This window comes from Chlorocebus sabaeus, chromosome 14 (assembly GCF_047675955.1).
Source record: "Chlorocebus sabaeus isolate Y175 chromosome 14, mChlSab1.0.hap1, whole genome shotgun sequence".
NCBI classification, from domain to species: Eukaryota; Metazoa; Chordata; class Mammalia; order Primates; family Cercopithecidae; genus Chlorocebus; species Chlorocebus sabaeus.
In genome coordinates this window covers 95,922,525-95,944,212 of record NC_132917.1, presented here as the reverse complement: position 1 = coordinate 95,944,212, position 21,688 = coordinate 95,922,525, and the positions used below count along the sequence as shown (strand labels likewise).

Here is a 21,688-nt window from a genome sequence, read left to right as displayed (position 1 = left end):
TGGAAGATGAGTTAAAATGAGAGCAGCTCAAACAAGATGAGAGGCTGAGCTAAAGCTCTAGCAGTAAGAGAGGTATTAAGGATATAAAATTGGCAAAATTGACTGCAATTCAAATGGGGAGAGGGAGAAAGGGTGAAGTTGGAGATAGTCCCTAAGCAAGGAAAACCCCCCAAAATTAACTAGAAATTCTTTTAATCAATTGTATTTTAAGATGAAGATTTCGAAACAGCTGTCAAGAAACTTAATGGAAAACTGTATCTGGATGGCTCAGAAAAATGTAGACCCTTGGAAGAAAATACAGCAGGTATGTTCAATGTAAAGGACATGTATACTGCTTTTAACAAGTCTTCTATTTAGAAGGAATAACCTAGTCTGAATTTTACTATGCCCATGGTGATTTAAAATACTTTATAACATTAGGTGAAAAATATTCTTTTCTGGGTGGTCCTTGTTTTTCATTAGCATGTACAGGTCTTGTTACCTGGGTCTGTAGATTATATTGATGACTACCATTGTTGTAGAGAAGTTGGGCTTCATCTAATTTCGTTTGCTTGTGTTGTACTGATTTTTCAGATAATGAGAAAGAATGTATTATTGTTTGGGAAAAGAAACCAACAGTTGAAGAGAAGGCAAAAGCAGATACGTTAAAACTTCCACCTACATTTTTTTGTGGAGTCTGTAGTGATACTGATGAAGACAATGGAAATGGGGAAGACTTTCAATCAGAGCTTCAAAAAGTTCAGGAAGCTCAGGTAAGAATATCTCTAATAAATTTTCCTTTTAGTTCCATTGCTTTTGTTGATGCGGTAAACTTTAGAATGTTCTTACTTGTTTATTTTTGAGACAGAATTTCACTCTTGTTGCCCAGGGTGGAGTGCAATGGCATGCTCGTGGCTCACAGCAGCCTCTACCTCCCAGGTTCAAGTGAATGTCCTGCCTCAGCCTCACGAGTAGTTGTGGTGGCATCCTGCCTGGCTAATTTTTGTATTTTTAGTAGAGACGGGGTTTCACCATGTTGGGCAGACTGGTCTTGAACTCCAGACCTCAGGTGATCCACTCGCCTGGGCCTCCCAAAGTGCTGAGATTATAGGTGTGAGCCACTGCGCCTGACCTAGAATGTTCTTACCAAATAGTAATAATGGGTTGTGGCTACTAAATGGGTTGAGGGGTCTAGACTAAATCAGCTATGGCCAGGAAATAAGGAATTTTAATTTTGTTCTACACAAGAGCTATATACCAAAAGCCACAAAACACTGATGAAATAAAAAATCTAAATTAATGGAAAGGTATACTGTTCCTGGATTGGAAAACTCAAAATAACTAGAATATCAGTTTTCCAAAATTAATCTATAGATTTAATACAATACCAGTCAAAACCCCTCCAGGAATTTTTTTTTTTTTTTTTTTTTTTTTTTTTTTTTTTTTTTTTGGGTGAGATGGAGTCTCGCTCTGTTGCCAAGCTGGAGTGCAGTGGGGCAATCTCTGCTCACCTCAACCTCTGCCTCCCAGGTTCAAGTGATTCTCCTGTCTCAGCCTCCTGAGCAGCTAGGACTATAGGAACGCGCCACCATGCCCAGCTAATTTTTGTATTTTTTAAGTAGAGACAGGGTTTCACCATGTTGACCAGGATGGTCTTGATCTCTTGACCTTGTGATCCACCCGCCTTGGCCTCCCAAAGTGCTGGGATTACAGGTGTGAGCCACCGTGCCTGGCAAGGAATTCTTTATGGATATACATAAGTGAATTCTAAAATTTCTATGGAAAGAAAAGCTTATACATTTGTTACAGTTGATGAATCTACACTGATACATCATCACCTAATGTTTTTACCTTTTTGTCAAAAATTTTAACTATTGATACAATCGTGATTCTTTTTATTAAATCTGTGAATGACATTGCATTTTCAAATGTTCAGAAAATTAACTTTGCATTCCAGGGTAAACTTCACTTGGTCAGGGTATAATTTTGATATGTGGTTGTGTTCAATTTGCATAAATCTTGTTATAAATTTTTGGGTTTATATTTATCAGGATACTTGTAGTTTTCTGAAACTGTCTTTGTTTTCCATGTAAGAGTAATGCTGGTTGGGCTCAGTGATGTGTGTGTGTAGTCCCAGCTGTTTGGGAGGCTGAGGAGTAGGAGGATTGCTCGGGAGTCCAGGAGTTCCAGGCTGCAGTGCGCTATGATTGTGCCTGTGTATAGCCACTGCTCTCCAGCCTGGACAACAACATAGTGAAACCACCTCTTAAAAAAATGGTAATACTGGTGTCATAAAATGAATTGAGAAGCATTTTCTGTATTGCTGTTTTCTGGAAGAGAGTGTGTTGACTTGGTGCCATTTTCCCTTTAAATGTTGAGCTGTTTTCACCAATGAAACCATGTCTGGAGTTTTCTTAAGTTTTAAAAAATAATATTTATTTCTCTTCTTTATTATTTCCTTCTTTCCTTCTTGCCTCGGGTTTATTTTGCTCTTTTGTCTAGTTTCTTTTCTTTTCTTTTTTTTTTTTGCTTTTGAGACAGAGTCTTGCTCTGTCTCCCAGGCTGGAGTGCAGTGGCATGATCTCAGTTCACTGCAACCTCCGCCTCCTGGGTTCAAGCAATTCTCGTGTCTCAGCCACCTGAGTAGCTGGGATTATAGGCGTGGCTAATTTTTGTATTTTTAGTAGAGACGGGGTTTCACCATGTTGGTCAGGCTGATCTCGAACTCCTGACTTCAAATGATCCTCCTGCCCTGGCCTCCCGAAGTGCTGGGATTGCAGGCGTGAGCCACTGTGCCCGGCCTAGTTTCTTAATTTAAAAAAAGCTTAAATTACGAATTTAAGATCATTCTTTATTTCTAGTATAAGTATTTAATACTATAAGTTTCCTTCTAAGCACTTCCTATCTGCAACTGGCAAGTTTTAATATGTGGTATTTTCTCTTTCATGCAGTTCGAAATATTTTCTTATTTTCCTTGAGACATTCTTTGTTATCTGTACATTAGATGCTACTGTGCCATTTCCAGATATTTGGTGATTTTCCTTCCGTATATCTTTCTCTTACTGATTTCTAGTTTAATTCCTTTATGGTTTATGAAAACATTTTGAATAATTTCAGTTCTCATAAATGTTGTGAGGTCTGTCTTGGTGAATGTCTCATGGGTACTTGAGAAGAAAGTAGAGTCTCTTGTTTTGTTGACATTGTGCCATTGGCAGTTCCAGTTTTTTCTGGCTGCTGTAAGCACCCAGGCTGGGTTATAGGAGTGGCAGAAAAACTCCACGTGGATCTTAACCTCTAGATTATCTCTCTGGTCCCAAGATCCTTTTTCTTCCTGTTTTTATCCACCTTTCCAAGGCTGCTTAGAGGTGCTCTGTATGTTTCAGTCTAGGCATCTAGTTGTAGGTTTTGGGGAGAGATAGGGTTTATTCTATCTTCTCCAGAAGCCCAAGTTCTCAGTTCCCTTTGAAATAGATTATATAGTCATTTTTGTAATTTAGCATTTAAGTGGCATAGTGTTTTGTGACTTCCTCTTTGCAGAAATCTCAGACAGAAGAAATAACTAGCACAACTGACAGTGTATATACAGGTGGGACTGAAGTGATGGTACCTTCTTTCTGTAAATCTGAAGAACCTGATTCTACTACCAAATCCATTAGTTCACCATCTGTTTCCTCTGAAACTATGGACAAACCTGTAGATTTGTCAACTAGAAAGGAACTTGATACAGATTCTACAAGCCAAGGTAAAACTTGATATATGTTTATCATGTATTACATAAGGGACACCTAATTTATATTTGAGAAGATAGACTTTTAAAGGCAGATCCTGAAAACTCCCTTTAAAACAAATTTTGATGTGTATATAAGGGGGCATCTTAGTAGTAGTAGTAATAATCAGAAAAATTGTATTATCTTGCCAACAAATATGTTTTTATTGATAGAGTTGTGGTTATTAGGGAATACAAAGCATTATGACTCTGACCTATTTTCCTAAGTTTAAAAGACAAGAGTGTTGTTACATGTAATTTCCTTTGTGATAGCGTTTTCATTTAAATATTGTTTGAATTATATTATCACTCAAGCATATTCAAAGTGTTTTAATTATGAAGAAATTGTAGAAATATAATAGGGATTTAAGAAAGTTTTATGGTACTATTTAATGTTTCTTTTCTCTAATAGTTTCAAAGCTTGCTAAATTAATTATTCAGTTACAGTAACATATTTGGTATTGCTTTCTCTCTTTTTCATTTCGATTTCGGGGATGGAAGTGGGAAGTTTAAGTTGTATTGCTTTGTGTATATTACTACTTTTAAAAAAAGAAATAGCCTTCAGTGTCACAAATACTACATTTATAAGCATTTGAGATTCTTAATGTGCTAAAAGAAGAAGATGACTTCATACCTAAAGCCTCATATATTTTCATATGAGGAAAATAAGGCATGGGGCTTTCAGAGATCATGCAGCTTCACATCAGCAGAATTAAGAGAAGACCCCAAAAGTCCTTATGACGAAGTGTAAATGAGACATTTGGTTTTTATGAGCTTATTTATAGTACAGAACACAAAAAGTTTTTATACAGATGTTTCCTAAAACCCTGCCTTTGATTGAATGCTTGGTTTGGAGTATAGTAGGCTCCATAGAGCAGAAACGGTAGTTTATTATCTGGTGTAATATAGATAGCTCTACATCTCATTTATAAAAAATAAGTTTTGGCATGCATTTGGTGTAGTATTGTAGTATTCTTTGTGAATAGCACCTGTAAAATTAGTAATACTGAAGCAGCTCAGAATTGGATGTATTTTGTAACTTGTCAGAATTGAAATAACTCCCCTCATCCCAGAGTATACAAGGCTCTACTGTTCTCTCTAGGTCCTGGGTAAAGCTTTGATATTCAGCACAAATGAAATAGTAAATTGTTTTTTCTTTTGCCAGGGGAAAGCAAAATAGTTTCATTTGGATTTGGAAGTAGCACAGGGCTCTCATTTGCAGACTTGGCTTCCAGTAATTCTGGAGATTTTGCTTTTGGTTCTAAAGGTAAGATGAAGAGGAGAGACTTTGAATGACATTGTTACAGAATCAAACACAACTGAAAAACTAGGTTTTTGTTGCAGTATGTAACTAAATTAGAAGTTTCTTCCCTTACCCCCCGGTTTGTTTAGTGTTTTAATAATGAAGGGCTTCTACATTTTATTATTTTTTGACATCAACATAATCATAAGAATTTTCTCTAAATTTTATGTAAGCCATGCTGATAGTCCTCCCCATTCTGAAATGCAGAACCATTTTCGAGCTTTGGAATGACTCTGACTTTGGTCATTATTCTTTTAACTATACTTTCAGATTTGATTTGTTAATATTTCAGGATTTGTGAGTTTATTACTTTTTAAGGATATGATTTTGTAGTTTTCTGTACTATCTTTGGATTTCAGTATTAGGGTTGTGCTAATTTATTGTGCTAAGTTTATATTTGGTGTGCTTGCCCATCTTCTTTAGTGGAGTTTCTAATTTTAATCCATTTTGGTAACATTTCTAGAAAATAATCCATTTCCCTGATTGTATCGGGTTTACCAGTATAAGACCATTCATTGTATTTTCTCATTCTTGTAATATCTTTCACATTGCTCTTTATAGCACCACTTAAATAGTTCTAGTACAAGGTGTTTGATTTATGGAATACATTTTATTGAGGATATATGCTTAAATGATTAATGCAGTTCAGAATTCTGTTCTTTCCTCCTCCATATTTGCACTTTTTTCACAGCTCCTGCCACCTGTAGAAACACATAAAACTTTTAGAAATTACCTTCAGATGTGATGTTATGTTGGAATTCGTGGGCTTCACTGATGTTATTTATTTTTGTTTTAATTTATTAAATAGCCTGAAATCAAAGGGTAGTGTGTCAGCAAATAAGCAATATAGTAGGTACACTTACACAAAAAAATCCCAAATAAAAATAGATAGGCTCCTTGTTAATCAGTGTAGCCTTTTTGAAGTATTATGTCAATATTGGACACTAAAGTGTAAAGTAGAAAATACTCACATATCAGGAGGAAAATCATGCCTAAATAAGCCTTATGCATTGACATTCACTTCTCACTACCACTTGTCATTTTTAGTGAGATTATTCACCAAGCTCTTGTGTACTGAATGCTTTAGTTAATTTAGATTGTGCTTGTTAAAAATAGTATTTGAAACTGTAAATGCCCTGCAGTCAGTTTTGTTTGTATCCATAGGTTTTCATAGGGAATCTTTATACTTTTGTTAATTTCCAGATAATTTAGAGATTCAATCTTATTTTCTCTAATGTCTCAAAGCTTGCTGAATTAATTATTCACTTACAGTAACATCACTGTAGACCTCCTTATGACCTGTGAGACCCAGATACTGATATATTACACATATTTTTACAAATGGTTGATTCTAATGTATTCCCAGGGTAGAGAACCACTATTTTGAAATAATTTTGAATTCTTCTGCCACATGTCCCTTGGGGTTATTTTTTAAATTTTTGCTTTCAACAAAAAAGTTGCTGAACAATTTTGTGTTTTTTTGTTTTTGAGACAGGATTTCACTCTGTTGCCCAGGCTGGAGTGCAGTGGCATGAACACAGCTCACTGCTGCCTTGACCTCCTGGGCCCTTCAGCAATCCTTTCACCTCAGCCTGCCAAGTAGCTGGGACCACAGGTGTGTACCACCATGCTTAGCTAATTTTTGCATTTTTTGTAGAGACAGAGGTCTCACTATGTTGCCCAGGCTGGTCTCAAACTCCTGGGCTCAAGCAGTCCTCCCACCTTGGCCCTGCAAAGTGCTGGGATTGTAGGCATGAGCCACTGCACCTGGCCCTGAACAGTTATTTTTGAGCCCCTAAGTTGATATCTCATCCAGATCAGTGGTTACTGGTCTCAGGAAGTCCCCATGCAACCTGTGATTTTTGTTCTTGGATCATTCCTTTGCAATACAATTGTTTTATGTCCTTAAGAATTTTTGTCTTTCTCTTTTTTTTTTTTTTTTTTTTTTGAGACGATCACTCTGTTACCCAGGCTGGAGTGCAGTGGCGCAGATCTCAGCTTACTGCAACCTCTGCTTGCTAGGATGAAGTGATTCTTCTGCCTCAGCCTCCTGAGTAGCTGGGATTATAGGTGTGTGCTGCAACACCCCGCTAATTCTTTTAGTATTTTTAGTAGAGATGGGGTTTTGCCATGTTGGCCAGGCTCATCTAGAACTCCTGACCTCAAGCGATCAGCCCGCCTCGGCCTCCTGAAGTGCTGGGATTACAGGTGTTGAGCCACCACACCTGGCCCTCCCTCTCTCCTCTTTAAAAACGTTTTTTTTCCCCTCCATTAAATCCTTCTTAAAGAGAGTTTTTTATTGTGTTCTTTAAGATACTGAGTTATGGACCCTGTGACATTTTTTCTTTCTTAAGAGTTTTTAGCAGAAGGTGTAGGTTTCTTCAAGACAGTGATTCAGCAAATGATGAAAAGTTGAGAGGTGTTTCTTTCCTCTAAGATAGTGGGGACTTGGTCATGTAAATTGAGGTGTGGGATGGAGAAGTTTCTAGTTCTCACCTTCTTGCAGGTATGCAAGAGAGAGACCATCATTGTTCCCCCACACAGAAACAGGATGTTTTAACAGTCTAATACCCTTTGGGCAGTTGAAGTCAGTGAGGTTCTCCCAAGGCTGCTATCCACCAGCCCAGCCAAGAAATCTACATTCCAGCACTAGCTTCTTCAGGAAGAAGTAGAGATGCAGAAATTATAAACATGTTTAGGCTATTGTGGCTAATTTGGAAGTAGCAAGTTTGGCCTGCTGAGCTAAGTTTACAAAATTTCAAGGTGAATACTTGAAATAAAAGTAGGTAAAGAATTTAACTTCTTTACTGGAAGTCCTTGTGTAGTTTAGTATTACGAAGTTTATCCAAGGCAGTGACAGTGTTATCTTTGTATCTCTAAGCATAAACAATAACACATGTATTCTGTACTCCCAGTATGAAGGTTTTTTTGTTTTTTTTTTTTTTGGTGACAGTCTTGCTCTGTCACCCAGACTGGAATACAATGGCATGATCTCTGCTCATTGCAACCTCTGCCACCAAAGTTCAAGTGATTCTCCTGCCTTAGCCTCCTGAGTAGCTGGGATTACAGGCACCTGCCACCACGCCCGGCTGATTTTTTTTTTTTTTTGTAAGACAGAGTCTTGCTGTTGCCCAGGCTGGAGTGCAGTGGGGCGATACTGGATCACTGCAACCTCTGCCTCTCAAGTTCAAGCGATTCTTCTGCCTCAGCCCTCCTGAGTAGCTGGGATTACAGTCACCCACAACCACACACCGCTAACTTTTTTTTTTAAGACAGAATCTTGCTCTGTTGCCTAGGCTGGACTGCAGTGGGGCGATCTCGGCTCACTGCAACCTCCACCTCTCAGGTTCAAGCGATTCTTCTGCCTCAGCCTCCCAAGTAGCTAGGACCCCAGGCGCATACCACCACGCCTGGCTTTTTTTTTTTTGAGACGGAGTTTCCCTCTTACTGCCCAGGCTAGAGTACAGTGGCGCCATCTCGGTGCACTGCAACCTCTGCCTCCTGGGTTCAAGTGATTCTCCTGCCTCAGCCCCCCGAGTAGCTGGGATTACAGGCATGTGCCACCATGCCTAGCTAATTTTGTATTTTTAGTAGAGATGGGGTTTCTCCATGTTGGTCAGATTGGTTTCGAACTCCTGACTTCAGGCGATCCGCTCACCTTGGCCTCCCAAAGTGCTGGGATTACAGGCATGAGCCACTGTGCCCGGCCTAATTTTTGTATTATTAGAAGAGATAGGGTTTCACCATGTTGGCTATGGTTTGGTCTGGAACCCCTGACCTCAGGTGACCTTGGCCTCCCAAAGTGCTGGGATTACAGGCGTGAGGAATTTACTAGAATAATATAGTTTTAAACATTTAAAATTGATGCACATATTACATCATCGGGAATTAGAAGGATTGATAAAATAAGAGGGGGATGAAAAATGTAAAAAATAGATACCAGTGTTTAAATATCTTGATTTATTCATCAGATAAAAATTTCCAATGGGCAAATACTGGAGCGGCTGTGTTTGGAACACAGTCAGTCGGAACCCAGTCAATTGGTAAAGTTGGTGAAGATGAAGATGGTAGTGATGAAGAAGTAGTTCATAATGAAGATATCCATTTTGAACCAATAGTGTCACTACCAGAGGTAAATGTTAAGGAATTAAACTTTTACTAATAACTTATTTTTCATTTTTAAGTTTAAAACTTACCCTGGCTTGATCGTCAGGGTATCATTGTTTGCATTTAAGAATGTTTACAGTTTGAAATGGAAGCTCTATTTGTTAGATGTCTAGCCTTTAAGTATAAATTATCTTTTTGCAGTTTTTACATAAATATTGGTTTGTAAATTATGTAATTGTTGGGAAGAAATAATTTTTTCGTATGTTTCTAGAATATCATGTTGGTTTTTATAACATGATTCTGGGGAAAAATTAACCTCATACTCATGAAAGTCCTTTCAATAAACATTAATCTGTGTTTTTTGGACAAGAACATTGTTCTAGGAAAATTATTTTGTCATTTTTAACCTCAGTATCTTATATTTCTCTTCAGTAGCAGACACTTTTGAAACCTCTGTTCCTATAAAGAAAAGCATTTAATTTCCAAAGGGAAAATGAATACTATATAAAAGAAAATATTTAATGACAAATCAGGTCTTTACTCCCTCAGCCACATCAGATGTATTCCTAGCCCTAAGATATATAACCAATTATTATATTAACAAATTCTCTTTGTCATCACAAAGAAAATGCCTTAAAAGAATTTGGATCTTTGGCCGGGTGCGGTGGCTCAAGCCTGTAATCCCAGCACTTTGGGAGGCTGAGACGGGCGAATCACGAGGTCAGGAGATCGAGACCATCCTGGCTAACATGGTGAAACCCCGTCTCTACTAAAAAATACAAAAAACTAGCCAGGTGAGGTGGTGGGCGCCTGTAGTCCCAGCTACTCGGGAGGCTGAGGCAGGAGAATGGCGTAAACCCGGGAGGCGGAGCTTGCAGTGAGCTGAGATCTGGCCACTGCACTCCAGCCTGGACGACAGAGCCAGACTCCGTCTCAAAAAAAAAAAAAAAAAAAAAAAAAAAAAAGGAATTTGGATCTTTGAAATTTGTCATGGAATTTATTATAAGCAGCAGCTTATAGAGTATTTCATCTCCTATTATAGGTAGAAGTAAAATCTGGAGAAGAAGATGAAGAAATTTTGTTTAAAGAGAGAGCCAAACTTTATAGATGGGATCGGGATGTCAGTCAGTGGAAGGAACGTGGTGTTGGAGATATAAAGATTCTTTGGCATACAATGAAGAATTATTACCGGATCCTTATGAGAAGAGACCAGGTTTTTAAAGTGTGTGCAAACCACGTTATTACTAAAACAATGGAATTAAAGCCCTTAAATGTTTCAAATAATGCTTTAGTTTGGACTGCCTCAGATTATGCTGGTGAGTTTTTACATTCAAATGTACTTTTCAGTTTTTGGACTTTTCTAAAATCTATAACAAAACAACTTACAACAGTTATTTTAACACTAAGGTCACTCCTTCCCCTTTCCCTCCTTAATAGATGGAGAAGCAAAAGTAGAACAGCTTGCAGTGAGATTTAAAACTAAAGAAGTAGCTGATTGTTTCAAGAAAACATTTGAAGAATGTCAGCAGAATTTATTGCAACTCCAGAAAGGACATGCAGCAGAATTATCAAAGGAGACCAATCCTGTGGTGTTTTTTGATGTTTGTGCGGACGGTGAACCTCTAGGACGGATAACTATGGAGTTATTTTCGAACATTGTTCCTCGGACTGCTGAGAACTTCAGAGCACTATGCACTGGAGAGAAAGGCTTTGGTTTCAAGAATTCCATTTTTCACAGAGTAATTCCGGATTTTGTTTGCCAAGTAGGTATTATTAAGTACATACCGCAGTTGAGGTCTTAAAGAATGCACCACACTAACGGGAAATTTGGGTGTTTTTCCTGGACCTCATCCTGTAGTTTTGTTTAAGATTTCTTTAGGTTTTCCACACATGGAATCACATGGCATCACTACCCATTCCCTGTTCCTGCCTAAAACTTTCACCCTAAAATAATTTAGGCTGGTCACAATGACTCACACCTGTAATTCCAGCACTTTAGGAGGCCAAGGCAGGCAGATTGCTTGAGCCCCAGAATTTGAGACCAGCCTGGGCAATGTGGCAAAAATCTCATCTGGACAAAAAATAACAGAAATTAGGCGTGATGGTGTCCGTCTGTGGTCCCAGCTACATGGAGGCTGAGGTGGGAGCATCCAGGAAGCCAAGGCTGCAGTGAGCTAGGTTTGCGTCACTGCACTCCATCCTGGGCAACAGAGTGAGACAGCCTGTCCAAAAAAAAAAAAAAAGTTAAATTTTCAGTACTTGAGACCTAGTAGATAGAGACTACGGGATGGGAAAAACCTTTTCATTTTTCATCTTCTTTCCAACAATATGAATTTCTTAGGTTTCAAATTATACTCAGGAAAGCTGGGCTTTAGGATTTATCCTGTAGTGATGAGTTCTGTGTGTATTTTAGTGTTTTACTCAGGATTCCTATTAATTGAAAAAATTTCTAAAACTTTTGTTATACATTTTTTTTCAGGGAGGAGATATCACCAAACATGATGGAACAGGCGGACAGTCCATTTATGGAGATAAATTTGAAGATGAAAATTTTGATGTGAAACATACTGGTCCTGGTTTACTATCTATGGCCAATCAAGGCCAGAATACCAATAATTCTCAATTTTTTATAACACTGAAAAAAGCAGAACATTTGGACTTTAAGCATGTAGTATTTGGGTTTGTTAAGGATGGCATGGATACTGTGAAAAAGATTGAATCATTTGGTTCTCCCAAAGGGTCTGTTTGTCGAAGAATAACTATCACAGAATGTGGACAGATATAAAATCATTGTGTTTCATAGAAAATTTTATCTGTATAAGCAGTTGAATTGAAGCTTAGTTATTACAATTTGATAATTATGTTCAGCTTTTGAAAATGGACGTTTCTGATGTACAGATGTAAAATTGCAGCTTATAGCTGTTGTCACTTTTTAATATGTTATCATTGACCTTGCATGGTGTGAAATAAAAGTTTAAACACTGGTGTATTTCAGGTGTACTTGTGTTTATGTACTCCTGACATATTTGTATTAAAATGGAATAATACTAATCTTGTTAAAAGCAATAGACCTTCTCAAACTATTGAAGGAATATGATATATGCAATTTAATTTTAATTCCTTTTAAGATATTTGGACTTCCTGCATGGATATACTTACCATTTGAATAAAGGGACCACAACTTGGATAATTTTACTTTAGATTTGAAATATATTTGGTAATCTTAACTATTGGTGTACTCATTTATGCCTAGAGACTCATTTATCAATGGGTAGAGCCACAGAACGTACAGAGTTAACCAAAGTGCTCTTCTCTAGAATCTTTACACCTCCTGTGTGGTTACAAGTTAACTTTGTAAGTAGTGTACCTTCCTTCCTTAAAATACCTAGCTTCCTATGCTCTTTCATAGGTATTCAATTAATTTTTACATTTTAAACAAGTTGACTATTTCCTTTAGGGGTTTTGTTTTAAACTTTTCTGTCATCTGTCTCTACTACCTCAGAAACTGCAGCTTGGTTCTGATGATAGAAATTGAATTTTTCCTTATAGTTATTGTGATAAAGTATGAATATTTTTAGAAAGTCTATGCCATGTTATTTGGTTAAAGATTTGCTTTATACAGGATTGTTGCAGTACCCTTTTCTGGTAAACTTTGTAGCAGAAATAAAATGACAATTCATAAGAGCCACTGACATTCAAAAAATTCATTACTTGTGCTTCTGGTTATTCTAAAGGAGGACAGTTCAGAGGCAGTAAATTCAAACTGCCGCCTAACTTCCAGAGCTAGTTTCTCAAGTTTGATATACACTGAAAATGTATTTGGAAATGGCTTGTATCAAATGTTAGGCAAATTGCTAAAGAGGATGTTCTTATTGGCCTACTCGATATGGAACTATAAAGAATCCAGGTAGAACACAAAATTCTGTATATTGCAATTATGAATACTGACTCTCTTCCACCCAAAGAACACATTCTTTCTGGTGAAATTACTTCATTTTATTTAGTGAGGAAAGACAGGTTTATTCCCTGTTACATGGGGATTTGGAAATTGGGTATCCTAAAGCAAGTAACTGTTCAAAAGAGGGGAGGGATGTTGTGTGAGTAATGAGTGATGGTATACCATCACCATTCCACTCAGCCACAAAGCCAGATACCTGAAATAAACCTCCTCAAGAACCATGAATTACATATGTTTACACTAAATATTTCCAATTGGCTTATTTGGAAATCTATGTAATATAAACTGATGTAAAGTGTGTTGTAACTTTTCAGCTGAGACAGCTGATGCCTTCGTCATGATTTTGGAATAAATTCTTAACAATGCAAGTGCGTTTTAAGAGATTTTTTACAGATTTCTATGCTTTCCTAAAGCATTAAAGTTACAAATTAAAAAGCTTTAAACTTTGACCAAAAATTTGACAAAATGACATGTAAACTGACTTTTCTAGTATTAGTATTCCAAAGATGCTTAACAGTGGCTTGTGTGGCATTTATGAGAAAGTCTTTGTGTCACATTTCAGGAAAGGACTTTGATTTTGTTATTTAATCACTGATGTGGTCTAAACCCACGATATGTATCTTTCCTTTTAAACTGGATTTTATATTGTCTCACTGAAATCTGCTTAAAGATAGAATAAAGTAATTCATTATTTGTACATCTTAAGTGGTACTTTATGGCAAAAAGTATGGCTTAAGTAATTTTCAGATAATAACTGCTTAAGTATAGATTTTATAAAACTTGGGCATTTGGGAACTTTAATCCAGAAACTTTAGGAGTTATTAGTCCAGAGATGCAGCTGACAGTCACAACTTAGAAAAGTAAAATATTACACCACTGTAATTGTATGAATGAGAAATGAAGTGGTTGTACAGTTTCCCTCAGTTTTGTTTAACAGGTTTTCAGGTTGATGTATACTGTGGCTAGCACTGTTGTGGGTACTGGCAAAAGCTTTTATCTTTTCAAAAAACAAAAGTTTGTTTTCAGGGAGCTTACATTCTAATTATTCTTTTTAATACCTGGTTATACCCCATATGGAACACAGGAAAAGAGGTAATCTGCAATTTCTATGCTCAGCTTTCCTTTTTTTTTAAAAAAAAAGAGATGAGAGTCTTGCTATGTTACCTAGAGTAGATGTAACTCCCAGGCTCCCTAAGCAGCCAGGATTACACGCGCGCCACCACTCCTGGCTCAGATATAGTCTTGGTTTTTCTTTTATATGGCAGTTAGCAAAGGCCACTTCTGATGGAACGACAGGTCTATGGTGAGCGCAAACGCACACTAAACTTACAGGTTAAATGGAGCTGAAGCGGAGCGCTGCAGGCAGGTGTGGGGCCTCAGTGCCCCTCCACCCGTGGTACCCAGGCGGCCGGGGCGGCACTAGCGCGGGGAGATGCAATACTACTCAAGTTATGAGGTCTGCAGCGATAGCACGAGAGACCTGGAGGACGCGCGGTCAAACCTGGCTGCTTTCTCCGGGTTCTCCAGTTCTGCCCCGCCCCTTCCCTGCGGCCCTGCGTGCTTCTGGGGGCGGGGCCTTGCACGTCGTGACGCACCGCGGCCGCGTTGCGCCGCGGGTTTGATGAACGCGGTTCCCGGGGAGACCGCTGCGGTTGCGGTGTACTATGGAGCCGAGGGTCGTCAAGCCTCCGGGGCAGGATTTAGTAGTGGAGCGTCTCAAAAGCCGCTACGGACTCGGGGGCAGCTGCGCGGACGAGGTGAAGCCGCCGCTCCGAGGTCCGCGGTTGGGGTCCTGCTGCTGCGGAGCGGCTCACCCCGTGCCCCGCGCAGCCGGCCTGGGGGCGCGCAGCGGCTCTGGTCCCGGCCCCGGCACTCCAGCGGTGGCTGCGGCTCGGGCCTCGTGGAAGCGGGCGGGAGGGGCGGGCGTTGCGCTGCAGGGGCACAGGGTCGCCACTTCGCCTATGCCTCTGTGTTCATGGTATACTGGGCATGGTGTGATGTTAGAGAAAGTATTATTCAGCTTTTTTGTTTTTGCAGTGATGTGAGTGGAGTTGAGAAAACAGTTGAATTGCTTTTCAAAAGCGGCTTATTTCGAAATAATTTCAGACTTAAAAGTTGCTGCCGTAGTACCAATAATTCCCTTGTACCCTCACTTGCATTCACAAATTAATATTTTGCCACATTTGCTTTACCATTCGTTCTCTCCTCTTCCCTCCCTACACACGTTTTTTCCCTTTGAACTATTTGAGGGTAATTTGCAGGCATCGTGCCCCTTTACCTCTAGATAGAAATAACTTGTGTGTTTTCCTAAGCATGAGGACGTTCTCTTTTAATAACCACAGTAATATTTTCAGGAAATTTACAATTGATATATTTGGTAATCTTGAGTTCATATGAAATTTCAGCAATTATCTCGATAATGCCTTTTATAGGAAAAATTTTTTCCTAGTGCAGATCCAATCCAAGAACCAGCATTGATTGCATTTGATTGTCCTTTTTGTTGCCTTTAATCTGGAACAGGTTCGCAGCCTTTGTTTTCTGTAAGATTGGTTTTTTTGGAAAGTGTAAGAATTATTTATTGGAATGTTTCTCCATTTGGGTTTATCTTATGGATGCCTCTTCGTTAGATTGATTATGCCTTTTTGGCAGGAGCATGAGATGAGTGATGTGTGGTCTGCTGTGGGGAGGCACATGGTGTTGGTTTGTCAGATTATTGATGATATTAACTTGGATCACTTGGTTAAGATGGTGTCTACAGGATTTCTCCACTCTAACCTTTGTAATTAATACATAATTTGTAGGGAAATATTTTGAAACAGTAAATTGAGTCTTAGTACAAATTAAATATCTTTTCTCTTTTTTAGTATGATTTTTCAAATTTTGATCAGTCTAAATGTAAGAGAAGAACTCTAACCTCCCCAGGTAAGCCAGTATTTTGTATATTTGGGGGTTTCAAAAGTTTAATTTGAGGCCGGGCGCGGTGGCTCACGTCTGTAATCCCAGCACTTTGGGAGGCCGAGACAGGCGAATCGCCTGAGGTCAGGAGTTCGAGACCAGCCAGGCCAACACGGTGAAATCCCGTCTCTACTAAAAATACAAAAAATTAGCCGAGCTTGGTGGCGGGCGCCTGTAATCCCAGCTGCTGGAAAGGCTGAGGCAGGAGAATCCGTTGAACCTGGGAGGCGGAGGTTGTGGTGAGCCGAGAGGGCGCCACTGCACTCCAGCCTGGGCAACAAGAGCGAAACTCAGTCTCAAAAAAGAAAAAAATAATTTGAGAGAGAAGATTTTAAAACTAATATTATTCAGACTTGTGGCCAGTGCCAGATATTTTGTGATATATTGTTCTGGTAATCTTTCGTGGTTTATTTGTCGTTGACAGGTGATTTGGATATCTACTCTGGAGATAAAGTTGATTCATCATTAAAATATTCTGATGAAAGCAAGCATTGTAGAACACCATTGTGCAGCTTATTCAAGCGCGTAAATGTGAATTGGTAAAGTACCCTGAAACTTACTGTTGCTACCCCCTCAGTATCTCAAGAAACAGAGAAAGCGAAAAGGGCAAGTTATATTTTTGCTCTTTCCTGAGAACAAGTATAAGGCAGTCTGGAGCCTGCTAAATAGTTGAAGCGAGTCACTTACTAATTTTTACTGAGAATCTCTGTAATAAAAGCATAGACCTAGCATTATGTTTAGTGTAGCATAATGGAAAATTATTTATATAATGTAAAAGATGAAAAAATATTTTTATGGTTATTCATCCGGGACCCAAATGCAGACTCTGCTCCCTTTCTTTAAATAAAAATGTTTAGAAAAGGAACTATGGGCTGGGTGCGGTGGCTCATACCTGTAATCCCATCACTTTGGGAGGCCGAGGCGGGTGGTTCACCTGAGGTCAGGAGTTCGAGACCACCCTGGCCAACATGGTGAAACCCCGTTTCTACTAAAAATAGAAAAATTAGCCGGGCGTGGTGGTGTGCGTCTGGAATCTCAGCTACTTGAGAGGCTGAGGCAGGAGAATCACTTGAACCCAGGAGGTGGAAGTTGCAGTGAGCTGAGATTGCGCCATTGCACTCCAGCCTGGTTGACAAGAGCAAAACTCTGTCCTGAAGAAAGAAAAAAAAAAGGAACTACAAAAAAAACTGCCATACAAGTTTTGTTAGGCAGCAGCATTTTACTGTCTCTGGTGTGTCTGGTAGTGTGGTACACATTCTATTTAGGTGGTTGAGAGAGATTGAAGAAGGCAGTCTGGGGAGATGGGAACTACAGTGCTGGATTAAAAGAAGTTGCCATTCTGTAAGGAAGATACTATTTACTATGGGGAAAAAGTACAAAAAACAGTGGAAGCTAAGGTAAAATAAAGATCTAAGTTGGATATTATTTAATGCCAAAAATATGTGGCAGAAAGAAATGCTATGGGTATCAAGAAGGAGTAAGCATTTTGAAATAAAGATGTATATGTATATAAAATGAAATATTGAGATAATTGTGGAGAGAAAAAATAATTATACCTAAAGTATTATCTGTATGTTACTAACATAATTAGTATTTGGGAGCTTGACTTTTTTTTAATACAGTTTTCTGTTTCTCTTCTTAAATAAGTTAAATCTGTGTAATACACTGAACAGTTCTGGGTAAATAATAAGTACTCAAATGTTAGCTATTATCATTATTGTTATTACTGTTTCATTTTGCACTTACAAAATCTAGTTGATCTAGATTTAGGATTTAGACATGAGCTATGTTGAATGTAGGGTAAGGAAAGTGAAAATTGTTTTTAAGGTAATAAATTCATGGAAATTATTTTCTTTTTAACTGAGTTTTATCATTTTTAAAATAATGACCTGGGTATAATTCTGAACTATAATCTAAAGGTTTTGGACTATGAAGATTTTCATAACATTGGACCCCTAGTTGTGATCTGGTCTGAAACTATGCTGTCCAGCACAGTAGCAACAGGCCACATGTATCTATTGAGTACTTGAAATGGGGCTGGTCTGAATTGACATATGCTGTAACTGTCATATACACACGGGCTTTCTAAGACTTAGCATAGATAACAAAAATTAGCAGGGCATGGTGGTGGGTGCCTGTAGTCCCAGCTACTCGGGAGGCTGAGACAGGAGAATTGCTTGGACCTGGGAGGCGGAGGTTGCAGTGAGCCAAGATCGTGCCACTGCACTACAACCTGGGTGATAGAGCGAGACTCCCTCTCAAAAAATAAATAAGCATGGATAAAATAATGTAAAATATCTTAATTTTGTGTGTGTGTGTATGTGGATTTGCAGGGTATGGGGTCATGCTCTGTTACCCAAGCTGTGAGTGCAGTGGCATAATTGTAACTCACTGTAACCTCCAACTCCTGTGCTCAAATGATCCTTTCACCTCAGCCTCCTGAGTAGCCGGGATTACATATGTGTACCACTACTCCTGGCTAATTTATTTTATTTAATTTATTTTTTTTTTTTGTAGAGACGGAATCTCACTGTGTTGTCCAGGCTGATCTTGAACTCCTGGACTCAAGAGATACTCCCACTTCAGCCTCCCAAAGTGCTGAGATCACAGGCATGAGCCACCATGCCTGTTATATCTTAATAATTTTTAACATTGATTATATGTTGAAATGATAAACTTTTAGATATACTATATTAAATAGTATTTTTAAAAATTGTTTTTTAATGTGCTACCAGAACATTTTAAATTACCTATATGACTTGTGTTATATTGCTTTTGAACAATACTATTCTAGAAATTTCAACTCAGATTGTCTTTTTGGAGAGAACACCTGGGATTCTAGTTCTGCTCCACTTTCTACTTGTTATGTCACCCATCAGTTATTTGATTTCTTTAGGTTTAGTTTTCTTATGTTAAACATTCATTATTTTGGCTAAAACTACCTTATAAATAACAACAGATTATTGGGAGTCAAAATAAAGTGTTCCTCAGCTGTAGAGTGTACCACAGGTAGGTATATGTCATTTTAAGTTGTCTATTTAATGTGTAGAAAAATGTCTTGTAGTGGGTTATCAATGATCCGTGACTGTTACTTTTTACATTTTTCCTTTTTACATGTTTACATTTTGCAGTTTAAAAAATGTTTTTGCATTTTTTCTCAGTTGTTATGCTGTTAATATTTGAAAAGCAGTTTTATCTTTTTAAAATGCTGTAGTAAACTTCTAGATTGCTGTGATACAATTATTTTTTTAAAGCCTAGATGATGAACTGGATTCTTTCCATGATTTGAAGAAACAGGAAACAGAAGAAGAGTTAATTGAAAATGATTATAGAGTTAGTACCTCCAAAATAACCAAGCAATCTTTTAAAGAAATAGAAAAAGGTAAAATAAATATTTTAGAACAATTAATTAAGTAGTAACTTTGTCAAATAGAGTACATGAAGCTTTCCTCCTGGTAATAACACTGGCCCCCAAGAGTCTGCATATTTCTGTGTTCTGAACTTCTGTAAGCCAGGAGATAGTTACTGTGCTTATTATTAAATTAAAGGACCAGAGGAAATTAAACTTCATTATTTTTCAGTAATATTCCTGTACCCTCAAAATTTATCCAAATAAATTAGTAACTGAGTAAATGACTGTGATAGTATTGGACTACAGTATTTTGAGAAAATACTCCAGATTATTTAAAGTACGGCTTTCTGGGCACTGACCTACCAGCAGTTTTCTGTGTATCTGGCTGCATTGCATAGTTGTGGCAGGATTTCAAGGACTGGACAACCGCAAATGGCACCCTTCACCCTCTGGGCTACACGACTCCGAGTTGCCGTGTTGATATTACGGATAATAGAGGTGCCAGGATTATGGTCTACACACAACAACATTCATTTTCCTCTTTTCCTTCTCCTTCGTTTTCCTTTGTCTCATTGTTCTCAGCATTTGAGGGAGGTGAGAAATAATTCTGTCTGGACTTGTGTTTCCTGCTATATGGTCGATTTTCGCAGTGGAAAACATGGGATAAGGTATAAAGAAAATGTTGCTTGTATTCCATTAAAAGTAATGGTAAAAACCGCAATGACTTTTGCACCAACCTCATACTTGAAAGTAGACAAAATTAAGAAATGTTCAGGCCAGGGATTGGTGAGTCGGGAACCTAAACAGGCAAGTAGAGCTCTGTGAATATGCCTTTCACTTTTAGGGCATTTGCTGAACTGACTGAAGTGAAGCTTTTCATTAAAAAAAATTCATACTATGTTTTATTTTTGCTTCTCCATTGTCTGTTCATACTGAAGTATAATGGAAGACACCCACCCTCCCCTTTTAAAGCTGGGGCTTCCATGAGTCTAGTGCAAGTTAAAACCACTGAACGTCTGCCAGACGTGGTGGCTCACGCCTTTAATCCCAGCACTTTGGGAGGCTGAGATGGGCGGATCATGAGGTCAGGAGATCGAGACTATCCTGGCTAACATGGTAAAACCCCGTCTCTATTAAAAATACAAAAAATTAGCCAGACGTGGTGGCGGGCGCCTGTAGTCCCAGCTACTTGGGAGCCTGAGGCAGGAGAATCACTTGAACTCGGGAGGCAGAGGTTGCAATGAGCTGAGATTGTGCCACTGCACTTTAGTCTGGGCGACATAGTGGGACTCTCTCAAAAAAAAAAAAAAAAAAAAAAAAAAAGGCGAGGCGTGGTGGCTTGTGCCTATAATCCCAGCACTTTGGGAGGCCGAGGCGGATGGATCATGAGGTCAGGAGATCGAGACTATCCTGGCTAACACGGTGAAACCCCATCTCTACTAAACAAAATACAAAAAAATTAGCTGGGCATGGTGGTGGGCACCTGTAGTCCCAGCTGCTTGGGAGACTGAGGCAGGAGAATGACATGAACCCGGGAGGTGGAGCTTGCAGTGAGCCAAGATAGCGCCACTGCACTCCAGCCTGGGCGACAGAGCGAGACTCCGTCTCAAAAAACAAAGACAAAAAAAGCAACCACTGAGCGAGGGCATTTTATACTCTTAATTGTTAGCAGAAAATAAATTCTGACAGTAGAGTGTTGGCAAGAATATCAAGCAAGAGGAACTCACTTATCTACGCTGTTGGGAGAGTAAATTAATACAACCACTTTGGAAAACAATTTGGAATCACTGGTAAAGTTGAAACTGCATATATACCCTGTGATCTAGCAATTTTGCTACTACTTACATACCCTCAGGAAACTCTTAAACTTGTGCACCAGAAGCCATGTACAAGACTGTGTAGCATCTGTATAGCCAAAGCAGCTCAAATTTCCACCTGTAGGAGGACACTGTATACAGTGTTTGCAAAATAGGGTATACAGTGAAGATTTGTGAACCTGTTTAAAGGAAGAGGTTATAGAAATTATGTTAATATAATGACATATATAATATAAAAGCAGTCAAAGCAAGGACTTTTAAAATGGAAGTAGTGGAGATTAAACAGCAAAGTAAAGCAGCATTTAACATTCATTTGTGTTAGTGATACATTTGGTTTAGGGGAGAGAGGGGAACATGATTAGGGGTTTCTGAGGTTACTTTCCATTTCTTGGCAATTAGTGTCTTTTTATGTCCTTTAAAGTATTTTATTTTGAAATCATTTCAGACTTAC

The 21,688-nt window shown here is 38.5% G+C and overlaps 2 protein-coding genes across 9 annotated transcripts in view; both read left to right on the top strand.

Annotated features, from left to right (window-relative positions):
* The window catches only part of LOC103241220 (E3 SUMO-protein ligase RanBP2), a 69,111-nt gene extending 56,272 nt beyond the window's left edge, over positions 1-12,839 (top strand). For both annotated transcript variants that reach the window (XM_073023166.1, XM_073023167.1), the window contains 8 exons: positions 212-304; positions 574-752; positions 3,517-3,721; positions 4,911-5,012; positions 9,020-9,180; positions 10,198-10,471; positions 10,593-10,918; positions 11,635-12,839. In XM_073023166.1, the coding sequence (XP_072879267.1) occupies positions 212-304; positions 574-752; positions 3,517-3,721; positions 4,911-5,012; positions 9,020-9,180; positions 10,198-10,471; positions 10,593-10,918; positions 11,635-11,940 (1,646 nt within the window). In that variant the 3' untranslated portion in view covers positions 11,941-12,839. The remainder of the gene's footprint in view (positions 1-211; positions 305-573; positions 753-3,516; positions 3,722-4,910; positions 5,013-9,019; positions 9,181-10,197; positions 10,472-10,592; positions 10,919-11,634) is intronic.
* A 1,852-nt stretch (positions 12,840-14,691) lies between these two features.
* CCDC138 (coiled-coil domain containing 138) overlaps positions 14,692-21,688 on the top strand; it is a 103,734-nt gene continuing 96,737 nt past the window's right edge. For 5 of the 7 annotated variants that reach the window (XR_012095405.1, XM_008008335.3, XM_008008334.3 and 2 more), the window contains exons 1-4: positions 14,703-14,870; positions 15,978-16,035; positions 16,493-16,607; positions 19,323-19,450. Coding sequence is in view for 5 of the 7 variants with exons in the window: in XM_008008335.3 (XP_008006526.3) it covers positions 14,778-14,870; positions 15,978-16,035; positions 16,493-16,607; positions 19,323-19,450 (394 nt within the window). In the remaining 2 variants the exon portion in view is untranslated. Of the gene's footprint in view, positions 14,871-15,977; positions 16,036-16,492; positions 16,608-19,322; positions 19,451-21,688 lie in introns of all 7 variants that reach the window. The other 2 variants (XR_012095406.1, XM_037994246.2) reach the window with 2 other exon arrangements.